Here is a 16,409-nt window from a genome sequence, read left to right as displayed (position 1 = left end):
ATACGTAAGATGATAGAGGAAGTACTTTATATTATTTAAAAACAAGGTAATAATACAGTATTAACATTGTTATTGTGCTTTAATGTGAAGTCATTTACCTAAGCTATTAAGAATTACAGTAAAATACTGTTTTTAAGGATGAGTTTGAATTAAAAAATAAATAATGCTTGCACTTCACAGCTTCATTCATTGCAAAGCCCACATGCATCGTCAGGCTTTACGCCCACTCTCCTGCTGGTCCTCAGCACCGACTTACTGACATAGTAAAAGAATACCGTTGTACGACGAGGACACTCGAGGCGTTGCGTCCACTGAAAGACGGCTCTCACCACAGTGTGATACGTCCCAAGAGTTTAACTTGATCCTATTTCTAATCCTGATGAATTATCAAAAGTTTTGGCTCACACAATCTTCACATATGTCCTGCCCTCGCCCAGAAACTGCATTTATATTATCGTCACTTGGATTCCAATAAAGTCTGATTTTTATTCTTAATACATATTTCTAATCAGGGTGTTTTCTGTTGTGATTACACAGATCATTCATACACCCGTCTGGTCATGTTTTCTTCTAAATACAAGTATGTACATGTGAGACACTGTGCTTTGCCCCGTTACCATCCCTTCAGGTGACCTTTACCTGCGTATGCATTGATCCATTTTAATTCCCACAATCCTCCCAGCATCTCTGCAGTTTCTAGGTGTGGCAGAGCATAGTGCGTCACAGCTCAACCTTGCTTGTTCCTCGTCTGACTCACCCCAGCTCTCAGTGCGTTAATGCAGTTGCAAATGGTAGTCGGTCGACGGTCTAATCACGGCAGCGAGAGTCACCAGCGTTCTGTTCCTCTTGAATCTTCGCCGTCGGTGCACCTTTATGATCATAAAGACTAAAAGACGAGGTGAAGCGCAGACGCAAACAGCTATCGAAAACTTCCTCAAAGAACAAGTCCTCAAACATCTACACAGGAGGCCAAAACTGGCAAATTCATTTGAGGAGAAATCCTTTTTTTGTTGTTTTATTATTAAAAAAGAAAACACATACAATCAGAACATTGTGTATAAAAGACAGTCACGTAATCTTTACCCATCTACAGTAGAATGTTATTGTTGTATTTGTCATCAACTAATCTGACCCTTGGAGTCGAGACTAAAAGCTGTCTACTATACGAAAATAAGATTCAAAAATATGAATCATAGTCTTTTCACACAAGCAGAATAACGTCAAGACGTCGGTTAATGCTGTCGCACGGAGCACCCTAGATGCTGATTTGTGTGTTTTGTTTGTTCATCTCTGAGCCCTGATCAAACTCTTCAGCAACAACAAAAAACAAAAACTCCTCTGAGGCCTCTGATGTCAGCGACCTTGCAGAGGCAGAGCGATGAGGTGGTGTGTTTGGATTAGAGCACCCAGTGTTGAAATGACAATTTGTGACTCAGCTTTCCCGGTTTCTCCTGACTGGATGCTGTCAAATGATTTACCAAAGCAACAACCACGCAAGCTTCAAAGTAAACACGATCAGTGCTACAACGAGGACAGTTAATGCAATGAAACTCAAACCAATTGACAATGAGTTATCACTTATTATAAAAACTCCTCAGTGATTCTGATGTCAACATAAGACCTGATTGTAGTATCTAATGATAAAGCGGTAATCTGTGCAGATGATCTACCTGAAGCTTGATAACCCATCGGTCCATAGATGGTTAGAAAGCATGGTTAGGATGAGACCTTCAGCTTCATCATCACAGACTGAGATAGGTTGATTTATATCCTGTCTTACTTGTTCAAACTAATAATTAAAAACTGAATGTGTGCTGGCACAGTTTAAACATTCTTAAACAAAACTCCCTTCTCTTTCTCTAATATCTTTATTACTCAGCTGCCACGTGGAGTAGATAAATGTGCAAATATTCTTCTCATCACTATTAACGTACGAAATAGTTAAAGTAACCTCAGTATAATACAATGGAAAAATAAATATTTCTGTGAAAGAGAGTACACCCCTTGCCTTTGCACATGCTGGGTGGAGAAAGTGTTATGGAAGCAACCATGAATAGATATGGGTCTGATCCTCGGGGGGAGTACAACAGTTGATACAAACAGGACACAGTGGCTTTTTTACCCTAGAAAAATCACCTTTACCCTTAAAAAAAAAAAAAAAAATGAACAAAAAATAACCACCCAATTCCGACTAAATAACAGAATCGAAGAGCCGGAAAACAGTAAACACCACCAAGAGGGAAACGGGGGAAAACATTTAACGTTCACAGGCCAAAAGACGTCAAGTTGTCCGACGAGGGCCGTAGGAGCTGGGATATTACTATACTGTATTCTCCTGACTTCACTCTGATGTCCAAGTATTGCAAGTGCCCAAACTAGACTTCTCTTGACTCAAGCCACGGTTAGAACTAAATCTGAATGATGTGATTTTTGAAAACTAAGGCTTGTGGTTGTGAGCAAAGTACCAAAGAAGTTGACATCAGTGACCTAAAGTGAAGTTGAGCACGTCTTCCGGTGGTTGTGACTGAACTGGCGACCACTAGCATGGAGAGGTTCAGGGAAAGAAAATATGAGCACCGTTTTTTGGCATCTCCGCATCCTTCTTTGGTGACCAGGGGAAAGAAAAGTCGTGGGAGGGACAAGAGGAGACAGAGGGATAATAGTGTTTAGTACTGGAGGGGAGGAGGAGGAGGAGAGCAGTGCTGCCTCTTAAAAGGCTCCTCCAGCGAGCAGTAAGGCTGAGGTGAGTTAGTCCGGTTGGAGAGTACCCATGTTGAACAATGGCTGTCGACCAGGGAAGGAAACTCCTTGGCAACACATCATGAGCACCAGCTATCAGCTTGAGAGTCATAAGCAGTGTCAGATAAAAAGAAAAATTCACACATATATATATATATATATACATATATATATATATATATGTATATATGTATATATATATAATATATACACACTTGTACAAAAAGAAAGAAAAAAATCCCTGAAGTATTAATCATGTTCAACAGTTTTTCCATTGAGGTTTGCAAAGGGCCGTCGTGTCAGTGACCCCAGCCCATGAGGTGGCTGACACGGGCTTTCTCAGTCATGCGGCGTACCCGTCCTGAGCGGGACCGGCCCAGGTTGAGGGGGTCTTCCTTCGACCCATGGCCATCGTCCTCTGATTCGTCCCTGTACAGAACTGTCCTGCGGCCCTGGTTCCGTGTGCTGACCCGCCGAGACTTGCACTGGCTGCCTCTCAGACTGCTAGCTGCTGCCGCCGCCCCTGCAGCTCCTGTCTGCACCCCATCGAAGTTGTCTTCCTCCTCATCCTCTTCCTCGGGTTCCTCCTCCTCCTCGGGCTCCTCCTCTTCCTCTTCATCCTCCTCCTCTAGCTCGCCCTCATCCTCTTCAGGTCTTCCATCCACCGGTTGTTGCTGCTGCTGCTCCTCCTCCTCAACCTCCTCCTCTTCTTCTTCTTCCTCCTCCTCACCCTCATTCACTTCATCATCATCATCCTCCTCTTCCTCCTCCTCCTCCTCCTCCACCACCTCCTCTACCGGCTGCTGCACACGGGCTCGTTTAGGTCTCTGTGTTGGGTCCTCTGCTCCTTTGTGTCTCCTTTTCCCTGAGGCCGCCACCTTTCCCTTAGCTGAGTGGTGTACCGACAGGCAGGGGGCTTTGCTGTAGTCGTGATCTCCTCCTTCCACGTACTTCTCCATCTCAGACTCAGAGCTGTTCTCGCTATCCGACGACGAAGAGGAAGAGGAGGATGATGACGAGGTGGAGGATGACTCTGAAGAGGAGCTGTTGGATCCGGACGCCGCTTCGCCGTCTTCCTCATCGGACTGTGGCGCTTCTCGCCCGTGGCACTGTCTGGAGCCGTTACTTAGATGCCGGTTACGTTGGTGCCCTGAACACAAGGGGACGCCGGTTCATTTCTGCATCACAACTCTAAGGTCACGTTCAAATAAAAGATCGTCGATTACAATTCATAGCTTGTCCTACCTGAGTTCTTCACTGGAGTTGCCTGGCTGCGGGTCACCCGTTGAGGCTCTTGGTTTCCGCTCTCGCTGCTCGTCCCTGAACTTGGGGAAGAAGGCTGGATGTCTTCCTCCTCTGCTACACTGCTGCTTTGCTGAGCTAAAGCAACAACACACAGCTGATTACTAACCAGGACGATAATCATATTAATGTCACAGTAAATACGTAGTATAAGGTAACAACAGAATTAGAGGCCTTGCTTTGGTTTGTTACAACATGCTGGGTTTAAATGAGCATCAATACTGCATCTACAAAGAAAAACCAATACAATACTTTGATGAGTGGAGATACAAATCAGCAGTGCACGGCAGCAAAACCCCACAAGTTAATGACTGAATAATGCCATTACAATATGTTTTTACATCCCCGACACCCTGCACAACACTGGGACCAGACAACACATTAAGCCACGGTGGTGAACTCTTACCCTGATGTGATCTCTGAGAACGATTCTTCGCTGAGGTCTGGGATTTTTTGGGCTTTGACACCTTCCCTGACTTGTGCTTCCCTTTAGGACTGGACATATGGAAACAGAGAACAGGAGCAACGTTTCAGAATAATTCACACAATTATATAATAGCAGTGTGGCTGCAACTTGCACCAGTTTAAATGTGAGGCTTTGAATAGTTTTCAGTTTTCAGGAGCTGCAGCCACCCTGTGTACACTGGAAGGAAACCGATGATTTCATAATGAGGAGTGTAAGAGTGATGGGCTTGTGAATGAGGCTCGGCACCTGGGGGATGGACTGATTGGGGGGGTGCTGCCTCCGTTGTGCATTCTGCTCCTGTAACTGAGCCTCTGGAGAGTCCGTCGTTCATTCTGAATAGCAGACTTGTGGTCGGAGATGAGAGAGATGATGTTCTTTTCAAAGAAGGCCGACAAGCTGAGGGTCATGGTGTAGATCTGGACGTAAAACAACGATGTCTGAGTGAGTCTATTTAACCACCACTTTGTCAGAAGTTACGTTGATACAGTTGTAGTAGTCTTTCAACCCCAGTGATGCTACGTCACCTGGGATTTCTTGTTGGGCGTGTATGCTTTGGAGTTGCTGAAAATGAGCCGTACGTCTTTGGCAAACTCCATCGGGCTTTCATAGTTCCCTTCAACCAGCGTCTCTGACACCGTAGACAGATCCATGGGAGTGTCGATGATGTTTCGATAATCCTGCACAAAACAAGGGAGAGTAGAAATGATATTAAGTTCATTTACACTGAAGCTCGTTTTAATTTGACTTCTGCTATTACTTATACACCCGTTATTAAAAGTTGTGTGTTGTTCCAGATTGTTTTACCGGATACTCAAAGAGGTCCACGGGTTGCCTGAACGGCTCGGAATCTGGCGAGACCATCATTCGACGCAGCAGCTCTTTGCATTGGCTTCGCCAGAATTTCACATCCAAAACCACACCGCGCTTCTTAGAATTCAGGTCGGTCCCCTGGCAGAGAGGGAATGAAATTAACTAAAACCGGAGCTAGTGCAGATGATTTTAAGTCCGACGGTCTCAGAAGGATTGTTGTGAGACACTGGAGTCTGGTCCCTCTTACCCGATTTCCTGTAGATGTGCCTGGGGTATCAGAGTCCACGTCCAAATCAGCCTGCAGGAACACATACAAACCCACATTACTATTTACAGCAACAGTAATAGGATGAAAAAGCTGTCACCATAATGTAAAAACACTTAACACCAGCTCATCGCTCACCTCAGCTTCTCCTCCACTGCTGATCTCAAACTTCAGCCTGTGATACAAATCCAAGATGTCCGTGCAGCTCTGGTCGCTGTAGGAGACAGGAGGACTACGGTGTCAGACACGTGTAGGAGTATTCACCATCGTCACCCCAGTATCAGTGAGGTTGCTCTAACATGAACGCTGTGTGTTTACCCGATGAAGTGCAGGAGAACATCGGTCACCACCTTGGCGGTTGCTACAATGGGGCTCTGGGGTTCGTTGAAAGTGCGGGCATTGTGTTCAATGTAGCGCACCTCCCACATTAATGCAGAGATCCGCCTGGAGCAGAGAAGAACATCCGCACTTCAAGCTCAAATGTCAACAGCATGGCATCCGGACTTTGAATTTATGGTAAAAGGTAAGCTGTGTGAGGCCCTGTGAGCTGCTTCACCTGTAGAAGCGGTTCTCCAGCCGTTTGCGGATAGTGCTGAGGTCAGTGAGGTAAGCCACCGCAGTGCAGTAGAGAGGGTAGTCCCGCAGGTTCACTGGTGACGCGAATAACTTGGCCACATCTGTGGACAAACAGGAATGAGATTAAACGTGAAAAAGACCAGACTTTCCCCTCAACAGACAAACGGTCATCCAGCTCTTGGTGGCCTACCCAGAGTGAGAAGCTGATTGATGCCATGGAGGACTCTCTCACAGTCTTCATCTCGTGTGTGAGCCCCCCATTCTCCTTCCTGAGGCATGTAAAGCAGAGCCTTTAGCTCCTCCTCTGCCACCTCCACGCCATCGCCAACCTGTTCCGGCACCGCAGCTGATGGAGCCACAACATGTATTTAGTTAACCGCTCAAAACTATTAACCGCAGACAATTATTAGCCACACAATCCTAATAAAATACTTCTGTTCTAAATGAAATGCCACTTTTGACGTAACATGCTTTGACATTAATATATTATCCAACATGGGTTAGGGTTACAGTTTTTTTGGGTGTACAATGGTGTATTAAACTTTTACATTTTGTCTGTAATCTAACACACCAGAACATTAAATATTGCCTCCGTTCATAACCAGGTGGAATTCTCATATTAATAATACCACTGACCTTCCTCAGGAATAGGCTCCATGTCCCAAGGACTCATTTTCTCCCGCTCACCATTATCCCACCTGATGAAACGAGGGGAAAAACCACCACATTAATTAGTTATTAAACCACACTTTGTACAAGATTACAATCGCTCATCTGATTTAACTTTAATGAAACGTGACATTGGGTCAGCAAAAAATACATTTATATTAACAAGAAAGCACAATTTGGAGTACGAGTATCCAGCACCAATCCACATGTCTACGGAGGAATTCAGACGCACTTTACTGCATAGCACTGAAACAGGCTGTCTGGATACTCTGGCTGCAGAGGCTCCTGGTCCTCCACGGAGCCGAACCACCAGGCGTCGTCGATGATGCTGCGGAACCTCATACCTGTAGAGAGCGAAGTGAAGACACGATCAACCATAATGCTGTCCGACAATGAAGACATTCTGCATCTGCTCAGATCGTGGGTTAAACGTTAAGAGTCACATTTTCAAACTGTCTATACTCAAAGAATGTTGTCTCTGGATGGTAAGAACATATCACATCAGTTAATCGTTGTTTGTATTTTTAAATTCATCTAGAATACGTTGGAAAATATTCTCATAATATACAGCTATCCAAAAAAACATGTGGTAAACACATCACTTTGAAATCCTCACCTGGCTGCCAGTTGTGCTCTTTAGCCTCGTTGTAAAACTGCTGCAGTACCAGAAAATCTATGACATCAGGCATGTCATGGTACCTTCAGAGTGGGTGGACGAAACATTTAATTAAATGCACGTTTCAATATTTAGTGCCTTGTACTGAATATACTGTATATAAATGCTTACTTTAATGAGAAAGAGTCATTGGTCATCTTCCCTGAGACTGGGTCCAAGAAAGCCAGCTTTAGGCAGCAGAGGGTGGGAGGTCCCACTTCATATTTAATCCCAACCACCTTCACAGATTCTTGGTCCTGAAGGGAAGAAGAAAACACACACAAGCTAAGACTCTGGATCAATAAAGAAGAAGTCGATGAGTTGAACTTCTCAAAAAGAAACATGTCATTGCTGCATACAGAGGTACAGCCTTAACACTTAATATGAATTGTTTGTAGCTCATTGATCAGTGGGGATTGGTGTTAAACTCAGATTCAAGGCTCTTGCTCTTCTTCACAAGTTGCTTCTATTTACAACAACCCAAAGAATTTGCAGAGGGCTTAGAGCTCTGCCTGTTCTGCACCTTGTCAACTGGGCCTGACCATCACATTACCATTTTCAGAAAGTTATACCAATTGGCTGCTGCATGCAGACTCTCTGAATAGCTTATCAAATAGACCATGTATAAGCCTGTAAACAACAGAGGCCTTTAAATAAACGTGCGCCTCACCCTGAGGTCGAGTCTGTTCCACGGTTGTTTCTGAGGGTTGATGCTGTAGGCCTTGGCCCTGCGGACTGCCCGGACGTAGGCCTGATGGCCCTGTTTGAAGTAGATGAGCTGGAGGAGGGCAGGAGAATCATGATCAAAACGCATGTAATATAATATATTTTTCTGTTTGATATGAATGTGACAATCCATACCTCGTCTCCCATTTGTGGAACAAAAGGAGAGCGGTGTGGGATGGTCTCCATAATCCATGATGGCGGCAGCCACTCCTCTGCATTGAGTCCACCCAGTGAGGATGGGGGTTTCTAGATGAATATGATTAGAACAGAAGGTTCAAGTACAGAATTTCTCCTGTTCTGTGTGGTGAAGACACTCACTGTGTCAGCCATGTTAGTGTACCTGTTTGGTCTCCTTAGGCTTCTTCCTCTTCTCGTTGTCCCTCTTCCTGGTCTCCTTTTCCTTGTCATCACCTTGTTCCTCCTCAGAGCTGCTGTAACCTTGGGGCTGTGCAGGCCGCCTGGTTGTACGCTTCGGCGGCTGGAGGTTGATCCCGGCGTCGGCTGTCCAATCAGAATATTCACTGGAGGAGTCGCTGAGATTGATAGAGGGGTGATGTGAGTTGGGTGATTATAAGTACATCTTTAAAACACAGCTTGGTTAAAGATATTTACCTGGAGCTGCTCTCACTCTGCCACTGAGCTTCACCATCGGAGGAGCCTTCGCTTTGCTCGATCTGTGCTGCGGCCTGTCAACAAAAAAAAAAGACAGAAAGCACTTTCATTATTATGGATGGGAGCTAACCGACAACTGACTTCACAGCATCATGTCACGTGTGGATGTGTAGAGTAGAAAAACAGAACGTACATTTCCATCACTGTCAGATTCTATCTGGCTGTCAGAGTTACGTCGGTTGCTGGAATTTCGACTCCTTGTCCCAGGACGGCGGACTTGAGCTGAGCGGGTCTGATAGGCGTGCCGCTGCTGCTTTTTCTTGGCCGGTCTCAGGGAGCGCAGGCGGCTACTCATCAGCTCACTCTAAGTGCAGAAGGAGGCCGGAGCAGAAATGAATGGTCATTGCTGGTATTTTTAACTTGTGTAAACAACTGTGAGGTGAAGAGCAACCTACTTTGGGTGTGCAGGCTACTGGTTTCTTCCTCCTCTCTGCATTGTATAGAGAGCATTCCATGTCGCCTTTGGCTTTTCTGCCTACTTCATAAGCTCTAAAAAAAATAATAATAATATTAATGTATCCTAAAATGTATACCAAAAAAAAAAATATAATCTGCTATCTGCGGTGTCCTTCTAAAGAAATTCTCTCCATCTGTCTCACCTGGATATCCCATGTGGTACTTCATTGACCATGACTCTGTGGCTCCAGGCCAGCAGGTCCCTCTCGGTGGCCATTTGACTACGCAGGGCATTATGCTGCATCTGCCATACCCCGTCCACCTGCCCAGTTCGCCGTGGTTCAGCAGGCTGAGAGGAGTCCTCCCCCTCTGCTTCATCACCCGCTAAAAATAAAAAGGAGATTTGTTTGTTATGACGGCTAACTTCAGAAAGGTGCCATTTTTGTTTTTACCTTTAAAAAAAAGGTGCGCTTACATAAAGTAAAGTTAAACATACCCATAGCATCTTCAGCCACCTCCACCTCCACCTCACGCTCGTCCTGCTCATTCTGCAACTCTCGGATGAGATTGTCCAACAGGTTTTCTCGGTTTTCTGCGGTCTGCTGGCCAAGTACCTGCTCAACCAACTCTCCATCACCTTAAGCAGCAGAAAAGGCAGATCTAGGGTTAAACTGATTTATTTCCAAAGTTATAACGGAAAAAAACATTCTGAATGGCATGAGTAATGAGGGAGCAGGTATTACTGTTAGCCATGTATCCTAGCTGGGGTATTAGCTGATCCTCCTTGCAGGTTTCTCTTCCTGGGACCAGGCGCTGGTAGTGAGGAGGATGAGGATTCCCATCAACATCCACCAGGAAGGGTGGAGGCATGAGGTGTGGGGCTTGCTGCGTCTGCTCGTCCAGCACATAGTTATTTGAGTCACGAATGAGAGGCCGATAGTCCGTGTGGAAGAACATCTGGTCAGGAATCTGGAGAGAATAAAGAGTACTTCTGACTTGATAATGAGGGGATAAAAAATTCTGCTCGCTTGTTCCCTTTCACCAAGCAGACTGGGACACAGAGTACGTTATAAAAAGGCTTCTTTATGGTTATTAGCAGTCTTGCCTACAATATTTCCTTGGTGAACAAGTATGTTTCACCTCAAATCAACCATGCTGTCTAACTGTATTGATTCAGATTGTTGTTCCTTAAAAAAAAAAGACAGTAAATATGTGCCATTACCTTCTCATATGGCCGGCTGCACCCGAAGCCAAAGATGAGCAAATGACCGTGGGAGTCAGTGCAGGCAAAATGCTGCCCATCAGCTGAGAACTTGCAGTCAAAAATAGCACCATGGCCTTGCCCTTCAATCTGGAAGTAAATATTTAAATATGAAATCAAGGAGAGTGTAAAAAAACCCCCAGAAAAGACTACTGATGAGTAATTTTCGTTGTCGCTCGATTACCATGTTGAAGAAGTTGCGGATCTTGGCCCCTTTGGTCAGGTCCCACATGTAAATGTTACCATCGTGGCCAGCAGATAGCATGATGCGGGAGTCAAATGGATGAGCCTCCATGACAAAAACCTCATCATCATGACCCTTGAACAGAGAGAGAGACAGCACAAACATTCAGGCATTCAGTTGCTCACAAACAGGCGTTTTAAGATTTTTGCACCGTAGAAAACCTCAAGCACTCACGGATAAAACATGCAGCAGCTGTCCAGTCGTTGTGTTCCACACTTTGAGCAAGTAGTTTGACACCGCTGTGATGATGGTGGTATCTGCCCGGTCCCAAGCCACCATGGTCACCACCAGTTTGGTTTTATCATCCCCATTGGCGGCAGTGCTCCTGGAGGAAAACATCCCATCAGGCATGAAACACTAAGCGGTTTACAGAGACATTAAAAGCATCATGAAACTCTGTAGTACGGTTCCCTCTGTTACCCAGGCAGCCTGGCGGCGATGTCTAAAGTGGTGCTCTTCCACTCTTGTTGCTGGTAATGCCAGATCCTGGCTGTGCCGTCACGACTGCCACTCACAAACCTTAGGCTGGACACACAGTAACTGTCAGAGGCTTGAACACCATGCAGAAGAAACGACTTTGAGGCCTATGTACTAACACACACTCACCTGTCACTGTTATTGCTAAACTGGACGACTACAACTTTATCCTGAGAACAGCAACAACAAAAACATTTTAGTTACAGAGAGATCTTGTTTTTAGTTAAAGATTTGAAGTTAAAGACAGTGGAACGAGAATGAAACATCTGTTTGCGTTTTGTTTCTTACCGTGTGTGCATCCATCTCAGACACCTTCACAGGAGTTTCAGAACCAAGGTAGTAGACTCTGATCAAATGATCAGTGCCACCGGTAGCCATGAACATACCACCTATTAACAGTAAACAGTCATTATATATTCATAATATATAATGGCCAGTTCTCACTATATGTCAGCAATTATGACGTCACTCAAATAACATTGTCACACTGAGAATCTCTGTTAATTTGCTGTGATAAACAAACAATGTTAGTACATAAAACGGCTGTTGACACAACCTTATCACTGTCTGTGCTACATAATAAATGTTGCAAAAGTTAAAAACAAACAGTAAAAAAAACTTCATCCGTTTGTTTGTTTTTTGTCAAAAGTGAGTTTGTTAGGCGTCTGTGTTAGGTTTGCTGCACACAGGAGTTTAGGACAATAAGAAAAAAAAAAGACTCTTACCACTACTGAAGGAGGAAGTGGAGACCTGTACTCCTGGACGTGAGCGCTCAACAAACTTGACTGGTTGATCACTGAGAAAAGAGGAGGAACACAACAGCTGTAGTTATTTACAGGAAAAAGTGGAACTTTACTACAGCTAAAAATGGGTGAGCTGAAAAAGCTTCGACAGATGTTTCAAACACTTACTGGAATTTCATGCTGAGCGAGTGCCACTTCCAGAAACACACCATGCCGTCTGCACCGGTGGAGGCCAAGTACCGCGTCGTCCCTTTGACAGCAGGACAAAACTAAGGAGACAGAAAGTCAGTGTTGCTAAGTCACAGGCAAAGAGTTGCCAACACCTGACACAGTACTCCAGAAGAGCTGGCCTGGTGCAGAACAAGTGCAGACAATCTAAGCAATAAATAAGACTTTGGGATCTAAAGTGAGATCTTGCATTATGGTGTATTCTCATATCAGTAAGCATCACTCCTTTAAAATGTATCAGTCTCACCTGTATGGATGTGATGGAGGCACCGTGAGCCTGCAGAACAGTGATGGGTGCACAGGTACGCAGGCACCACACTCTGATGGCTTTGTCACAGCTCGCTGAGGCAATGAGGTTGTTCTCGTGGTTCACGGCCATGTCACAGATCTCTGCCGAGTGGCCGCGGAGCGTTGCCAGGAGCCGGCCGTCATCCGTGGCCCAGATTTTCACCAAGCAGTCATCAGAACCCTAAAACACATAGGACATTGGAAACAGTTAATTGGGTTTCATAGGGAATTAGCTTCGACTGAAGTTCTTCCATCGTCACGCCAAACATGCTTATTGTGAGCTATTGTACTTTTTTTTTTTGTGAATCAACATTGAAACTAGTTTATAACTAGTTTTAAAACCTCAGCAAGATCTGGTTTAACTGAGCCCCTTCTTATTGACACACTAGTCAAGTGCCTTGCTTTAATTAATACAAAATAAATAAAAAAGATTTTGTGGTTGTAATCATCACGCACCGTAAATATCCGCCGGCCAGTACGGTCAAAGGCCACACAGTAGACGGAAGAAAGGTGTCCAAGGATGCGTTTGTGTATCTTCATGTGTTGGTAGGAGGAAGACGGCAGGACTTGGCCGAAGCGAGCAGTGCCTGTGGCCTGGCGAGCACCCATGATGGACACTTCATGTGAAGACACACGACAATGATTAGTGGGAGCAACACATTTCTGAAGCAGACTTGAATAAATCAAACCGTTTTACACACCAACACTGGGGGAATCTCCACTGGTGACTGGAGGTTCTGGTGGACGCCCCCGGTGGAGTGCAGCGACAGCTGAGCCGCTGCATACTTTGTGGCTACAACCTAAATTACCAATGCAGTGAATTAATAAAAAACATATTGTGGAAAGTGAATGATGATTGAGAAACGGATCTATTGCAAATAAACCACATAAATGCAATAAATTAAAAAAATGCAACAGTACTGATGTGTGGACATTCAATTAATACAGAAGAGAACTATGGTGGATAGGAGGAAAATGCTCACTTTTGGTGGTACGCAGCAAGGACTGTCTTCCCAGCCCCAGAAGTGTTTGGACTCCAGGAACACTAGGTGGGATCTCCTTCTCGATAAGCGGGCCTATCCGCTGACATACCCGGAGCAGATAGTCTGCAGGAATGTGCTGGTTCAAAATCACCTGCAGGAGTGACAGACAGCTATTACAAAGTAATACAACAACATATAATGACATCAAAATTGTGTCCTTGACAACAAAACCTAATTGAACTACAAAATATTTTCACATACCAATAAGCCTCATGTTGCTTCATATATATGTGTAGCCTCTCTTGGAGTTAATGTGAAAATGTCAGCAGGCAACTAGACTTCTAGTTGCGCCACAGTCTCATGAATTCACATCTTCAAAGACACAATTTAAACTAGACTCTGGTTGAATAAGTTGGGGACAAAAACACCCATTCTGTAATTCAAGTTAACCATAATATTAGTGGATATTTTTTGATATCCATATATATCAAGCCTCACATCCATTTAAAAAAGCTGTGTAGTACCACGGCATGTAACTCAACTTTCGCAAAAAATACTTTCCTCCCTTTCCTTTTAAACGAGCTCATAATACTTGTAAAAATGGTTTTGTAATGCAGATAGTTGATAAACAACCAAGAGGTAAGAGTGAGCGAAAGGGAAAGAAAGAGGCGGGACACAGAAGCTCACAGCCAATAACAAGAGTCTCTAACGATTTTCCGGTTCGCTCGCAAATACAACTGTGATTTCATTGGCTCCTACAGAAGACTGACAGCCCTTTGGATCTGGCTCAGCCAATCGCCACCTGTCCTCGTCTTGGTTCGCCTCCTACTAGCCCACACAATAGCAAAGCCTATATATAGTTATTTACCAACGGGCCTATAATAGTATAAATGTTTAAATGTGTTCTAATAACCATAAACACATCAACACCTCACCATTTATTGATGGTTAATATGATTTAAAATATATACATCCGCGAAAAAGACAATTGTCGATTTACATAGAAGTTATACGCCTTATTTGATTAACAAGTTAATTATGACAATTGCCACTCACCCAGTCTTGGAAGGTCCGTTTGTATTTCTCCCCGTCCCAACTCCATCGTTGAGGGACCAACTAAAGTTAAAAAAACAAGCAGTTAGAGACGGCGATTAGCGGCTAGTATCGTCGCGGCTCGGCAACACGCTCCTGTATCCAACACCAGCCGAAATCGCTGAAAGTTTCCAAAAATAGCGGACAGATACGCAGCATTACGGAAACCACACACGAGAATAAACACAGAAACGTCCAGCTGGACCTACCTCATACTCCTCCAGCTCCTCAATCAGGACCTAACAACAGACACAGTTAGCGTTAGCTGCTAGCACCAGCTACTTATTTAGACCATGCCAGTTAATATCTTACTTGTTGTGGGTCGTTACCTTTGATGCCTTTTTACAGGGTCCAGACTGCAGAAATCTGGCAATGAGGTAATACAGTTCTGAAAAGAATGAGATGCGCGTTAGCCTGGTACTAACTAATGTTGCTATTGAGCCGAGCTAACGTTATCGTTAGCTAGCGTTGGGTTGCATCGGTTACTTAGCGCGCTAGCAGGCAACCAACTGCAAACTGTGCGACTGCAAAATGTTTTGTCGCGGTGTAAAGGGACGCTTGGTACTCACCAGCTTCGGTTTGTGAACACTGTTCTCTTGCCATCACTTGATAAGACAGGCGACATTAAGACAGACTGATGTTTTAGCTTGCGTGTTAGCCGCCGGCTAGCTAACAGTAGCTAGGTGTGTGTAGCTAAAACAGGCTAGTGAATGGCCTCCTCCGTTCTCAAGTTGTTCTCTGACCACCTGGTGCTTTGTGTTAGCGCCCTCCAGTGAAACAGTGCAATATTGGTTTGTTTGTTTTCTTTATCCAAAATGAATACACGTCTAAATATTCAAATTTACAACTTTAGGGCCACCAATGTCGGACAGAAATGAGAAAGATTGGATGTATTTAACAGACGAATATGTACACGTCGCTGCTTTTATTTTGAAGTGAGGTATTATATATATATATATATATTATATATATATATATATATATATATATATATATATATATATATATATATATATATATATATAGTATTATATATATATATATATATATATATATATATATATATATATATATATATATATTATATATTGCTGCCCATTGTCATCTTGCACATGACAAATAAAACATAATTGGTGCACTTAGGCTTTATTATGTTTGCATCACAACATGTTGCTTTCAAATTAATACACACACAATACATTTATCAAGTTGAATATAGACACAGGCAGTATACCAAAGAAGTGTTCTGTCACCTATTTTCTATGATAAAACTGCTTTACCTGTTTGTTTATAGGGCATTATTTGGACACCGTCACTCTGGGGATAGGCTTGCATCTGGGTTGAATTTTTGGAAGAGGCCCTCTTGACCTTAATGGTAACAAAGAAAAGGTGCAGGGTATATTGTAAAGAGGTAAATCATGAATTCCCAGCTTAATAAGAGGTATCAACATATTCTCAAAATGCCTAGAGGTTTTATATAAAAGAGTGAACCGTTATGGTTATGACATGAGGAGTTGATTGTCACAGACCATCTACAGTATATATTAGAATAATTGGATATGAATACCATATGATTGTAATAAAATGTAACAATACACTTATCAGAAACATTTTTACAGTTCTTAATTGTGTTAGACTGGATGGATGGTTATAGAAATGTCTTGCCATTGCAAAAAACAATTGAGGAAGCTCCTTTTGCACTGTTTTCCCCCCACATGCATTAATTTGCTGAAATAACAGAAATCTGAAGAACATGTCTGAATCTCAACAAACAACATGAAGACTGTTTAGAAAACTGAAGGTAAATGTCCTGTCTA

At 43.7% G+C, this 16,409-nt stretch overlaps 1 protein-coding gene across 1 annotated transcript; it reads right to left on the bottom strand.

Annotated features, from left to right (window-relative positions):
- Positions 1 to 983: 983 nt before the first annotated feature.
- brwd3 (bromodomain and WD repeat domain containing 3) lies at positions 984 to 15,322 on the bottom strand. The gene is made up of 40 exons (XM_084028854.1): positions 15,162 to 15,322; positions 14,922 to 14,980; positions 14,802 to 14,831; positions 14,557 to 14,616; positions 13,501 to 13,651; positions 13,219 to 13,317; positions 12,974 to 13,134; positions 12,477 to 12,698; positions 12,170 to 12,270; positions 11,984 to 12,054; positions 11,547 to 11,647; positions 11,388 to 11,428; positions 11,202 to 11,306; positions 10,956 to 11,106; positions 10,722 to 10,856; positions 10,499 to 10,627; positions 10,020 to 10,245; positions 9,773 to 9,913; positions 9,480 to 9,660; positions 9,276 to 9,369; positions 9,014 to 9,184; positions 8,821 to 8,894; positions 8,549 to 8,741; positions 8,344 to 8,454; positions 8,153 to 8,260; positions 7,615 to 7,739; positions 7,444 to 7,526; positions 7,060 to 7,171; positions 6,795 to 6,856; positions 6,349 to 6,504; positions 6,139 to 6,259; positions 5,901 to 6,026; positions 5,721 to 5,796; positions 5,565 to 5,615; positions 5,312 to 5,455; positions 5,032 to 5,184; positions 4,754 to 4,923; positions 4,448 to 4,536; positions 3,985 to 4,119; positions 984 to 3,889 (listed from the first exon to the last, which is right to left on the bottom strand). The coding sequence occupies exons 1-40, from the start codon at positions 15,193 to 15,195 to the stop codon at positions 3,039 to 3,041; spliced, it is 5,403 nt and encodes a 1,800-aa protein (XP_083884980.1). The 5' UTR covers positions 15,196 to 15,322; the 3' UTR covers positions 984 to 3,038.
- Between the last annotated feature and the right edge of the window lie 1,087 nt (positions 15,323 to 16,409).

This window comes from Eutrigla gurnardus (genome assembly GCF_963514095.1).
Source record: "Eutrigla gurnardus genome assembly, chromosome: 15".
Classification (NCBI taxonomy): Eukaryota; Metazoa; Chordata; class Actinopteri; order Perciformes; family Triglidae; genus Eutrigla; species Eutrigla gurnardus.
The sequence above is the reverse complement of the archived record's forward strand: the minus strand, read 5'-3'. Positions and strand labels throughout refer to the sequence as shown.

Excerpts from the sequence above, each read along its gene's own strand:
- brwd3 (XM_084028854.1), bottom strand. The coding sequence starts at position 15,195 with ATGGCAAGAGAACAGTGTTCACAAACCGAAGCTG. Across the intron at positions 14,981-15,161 it reads GTGTTCACAAACCGAAGCTG|AACTGTATTACCTCATTGCC; the intron begins GTGAGTACCAAG and ends CATTCTTTTCAG. Across the intron at positions 4,537-4,753 it reads CCAATCAGTCCATCCCCCAG|TCCTAAAGGGAAGCACAAGT; the intron begins GTGCCGAGCCTC and ends CCATATGTCCAG.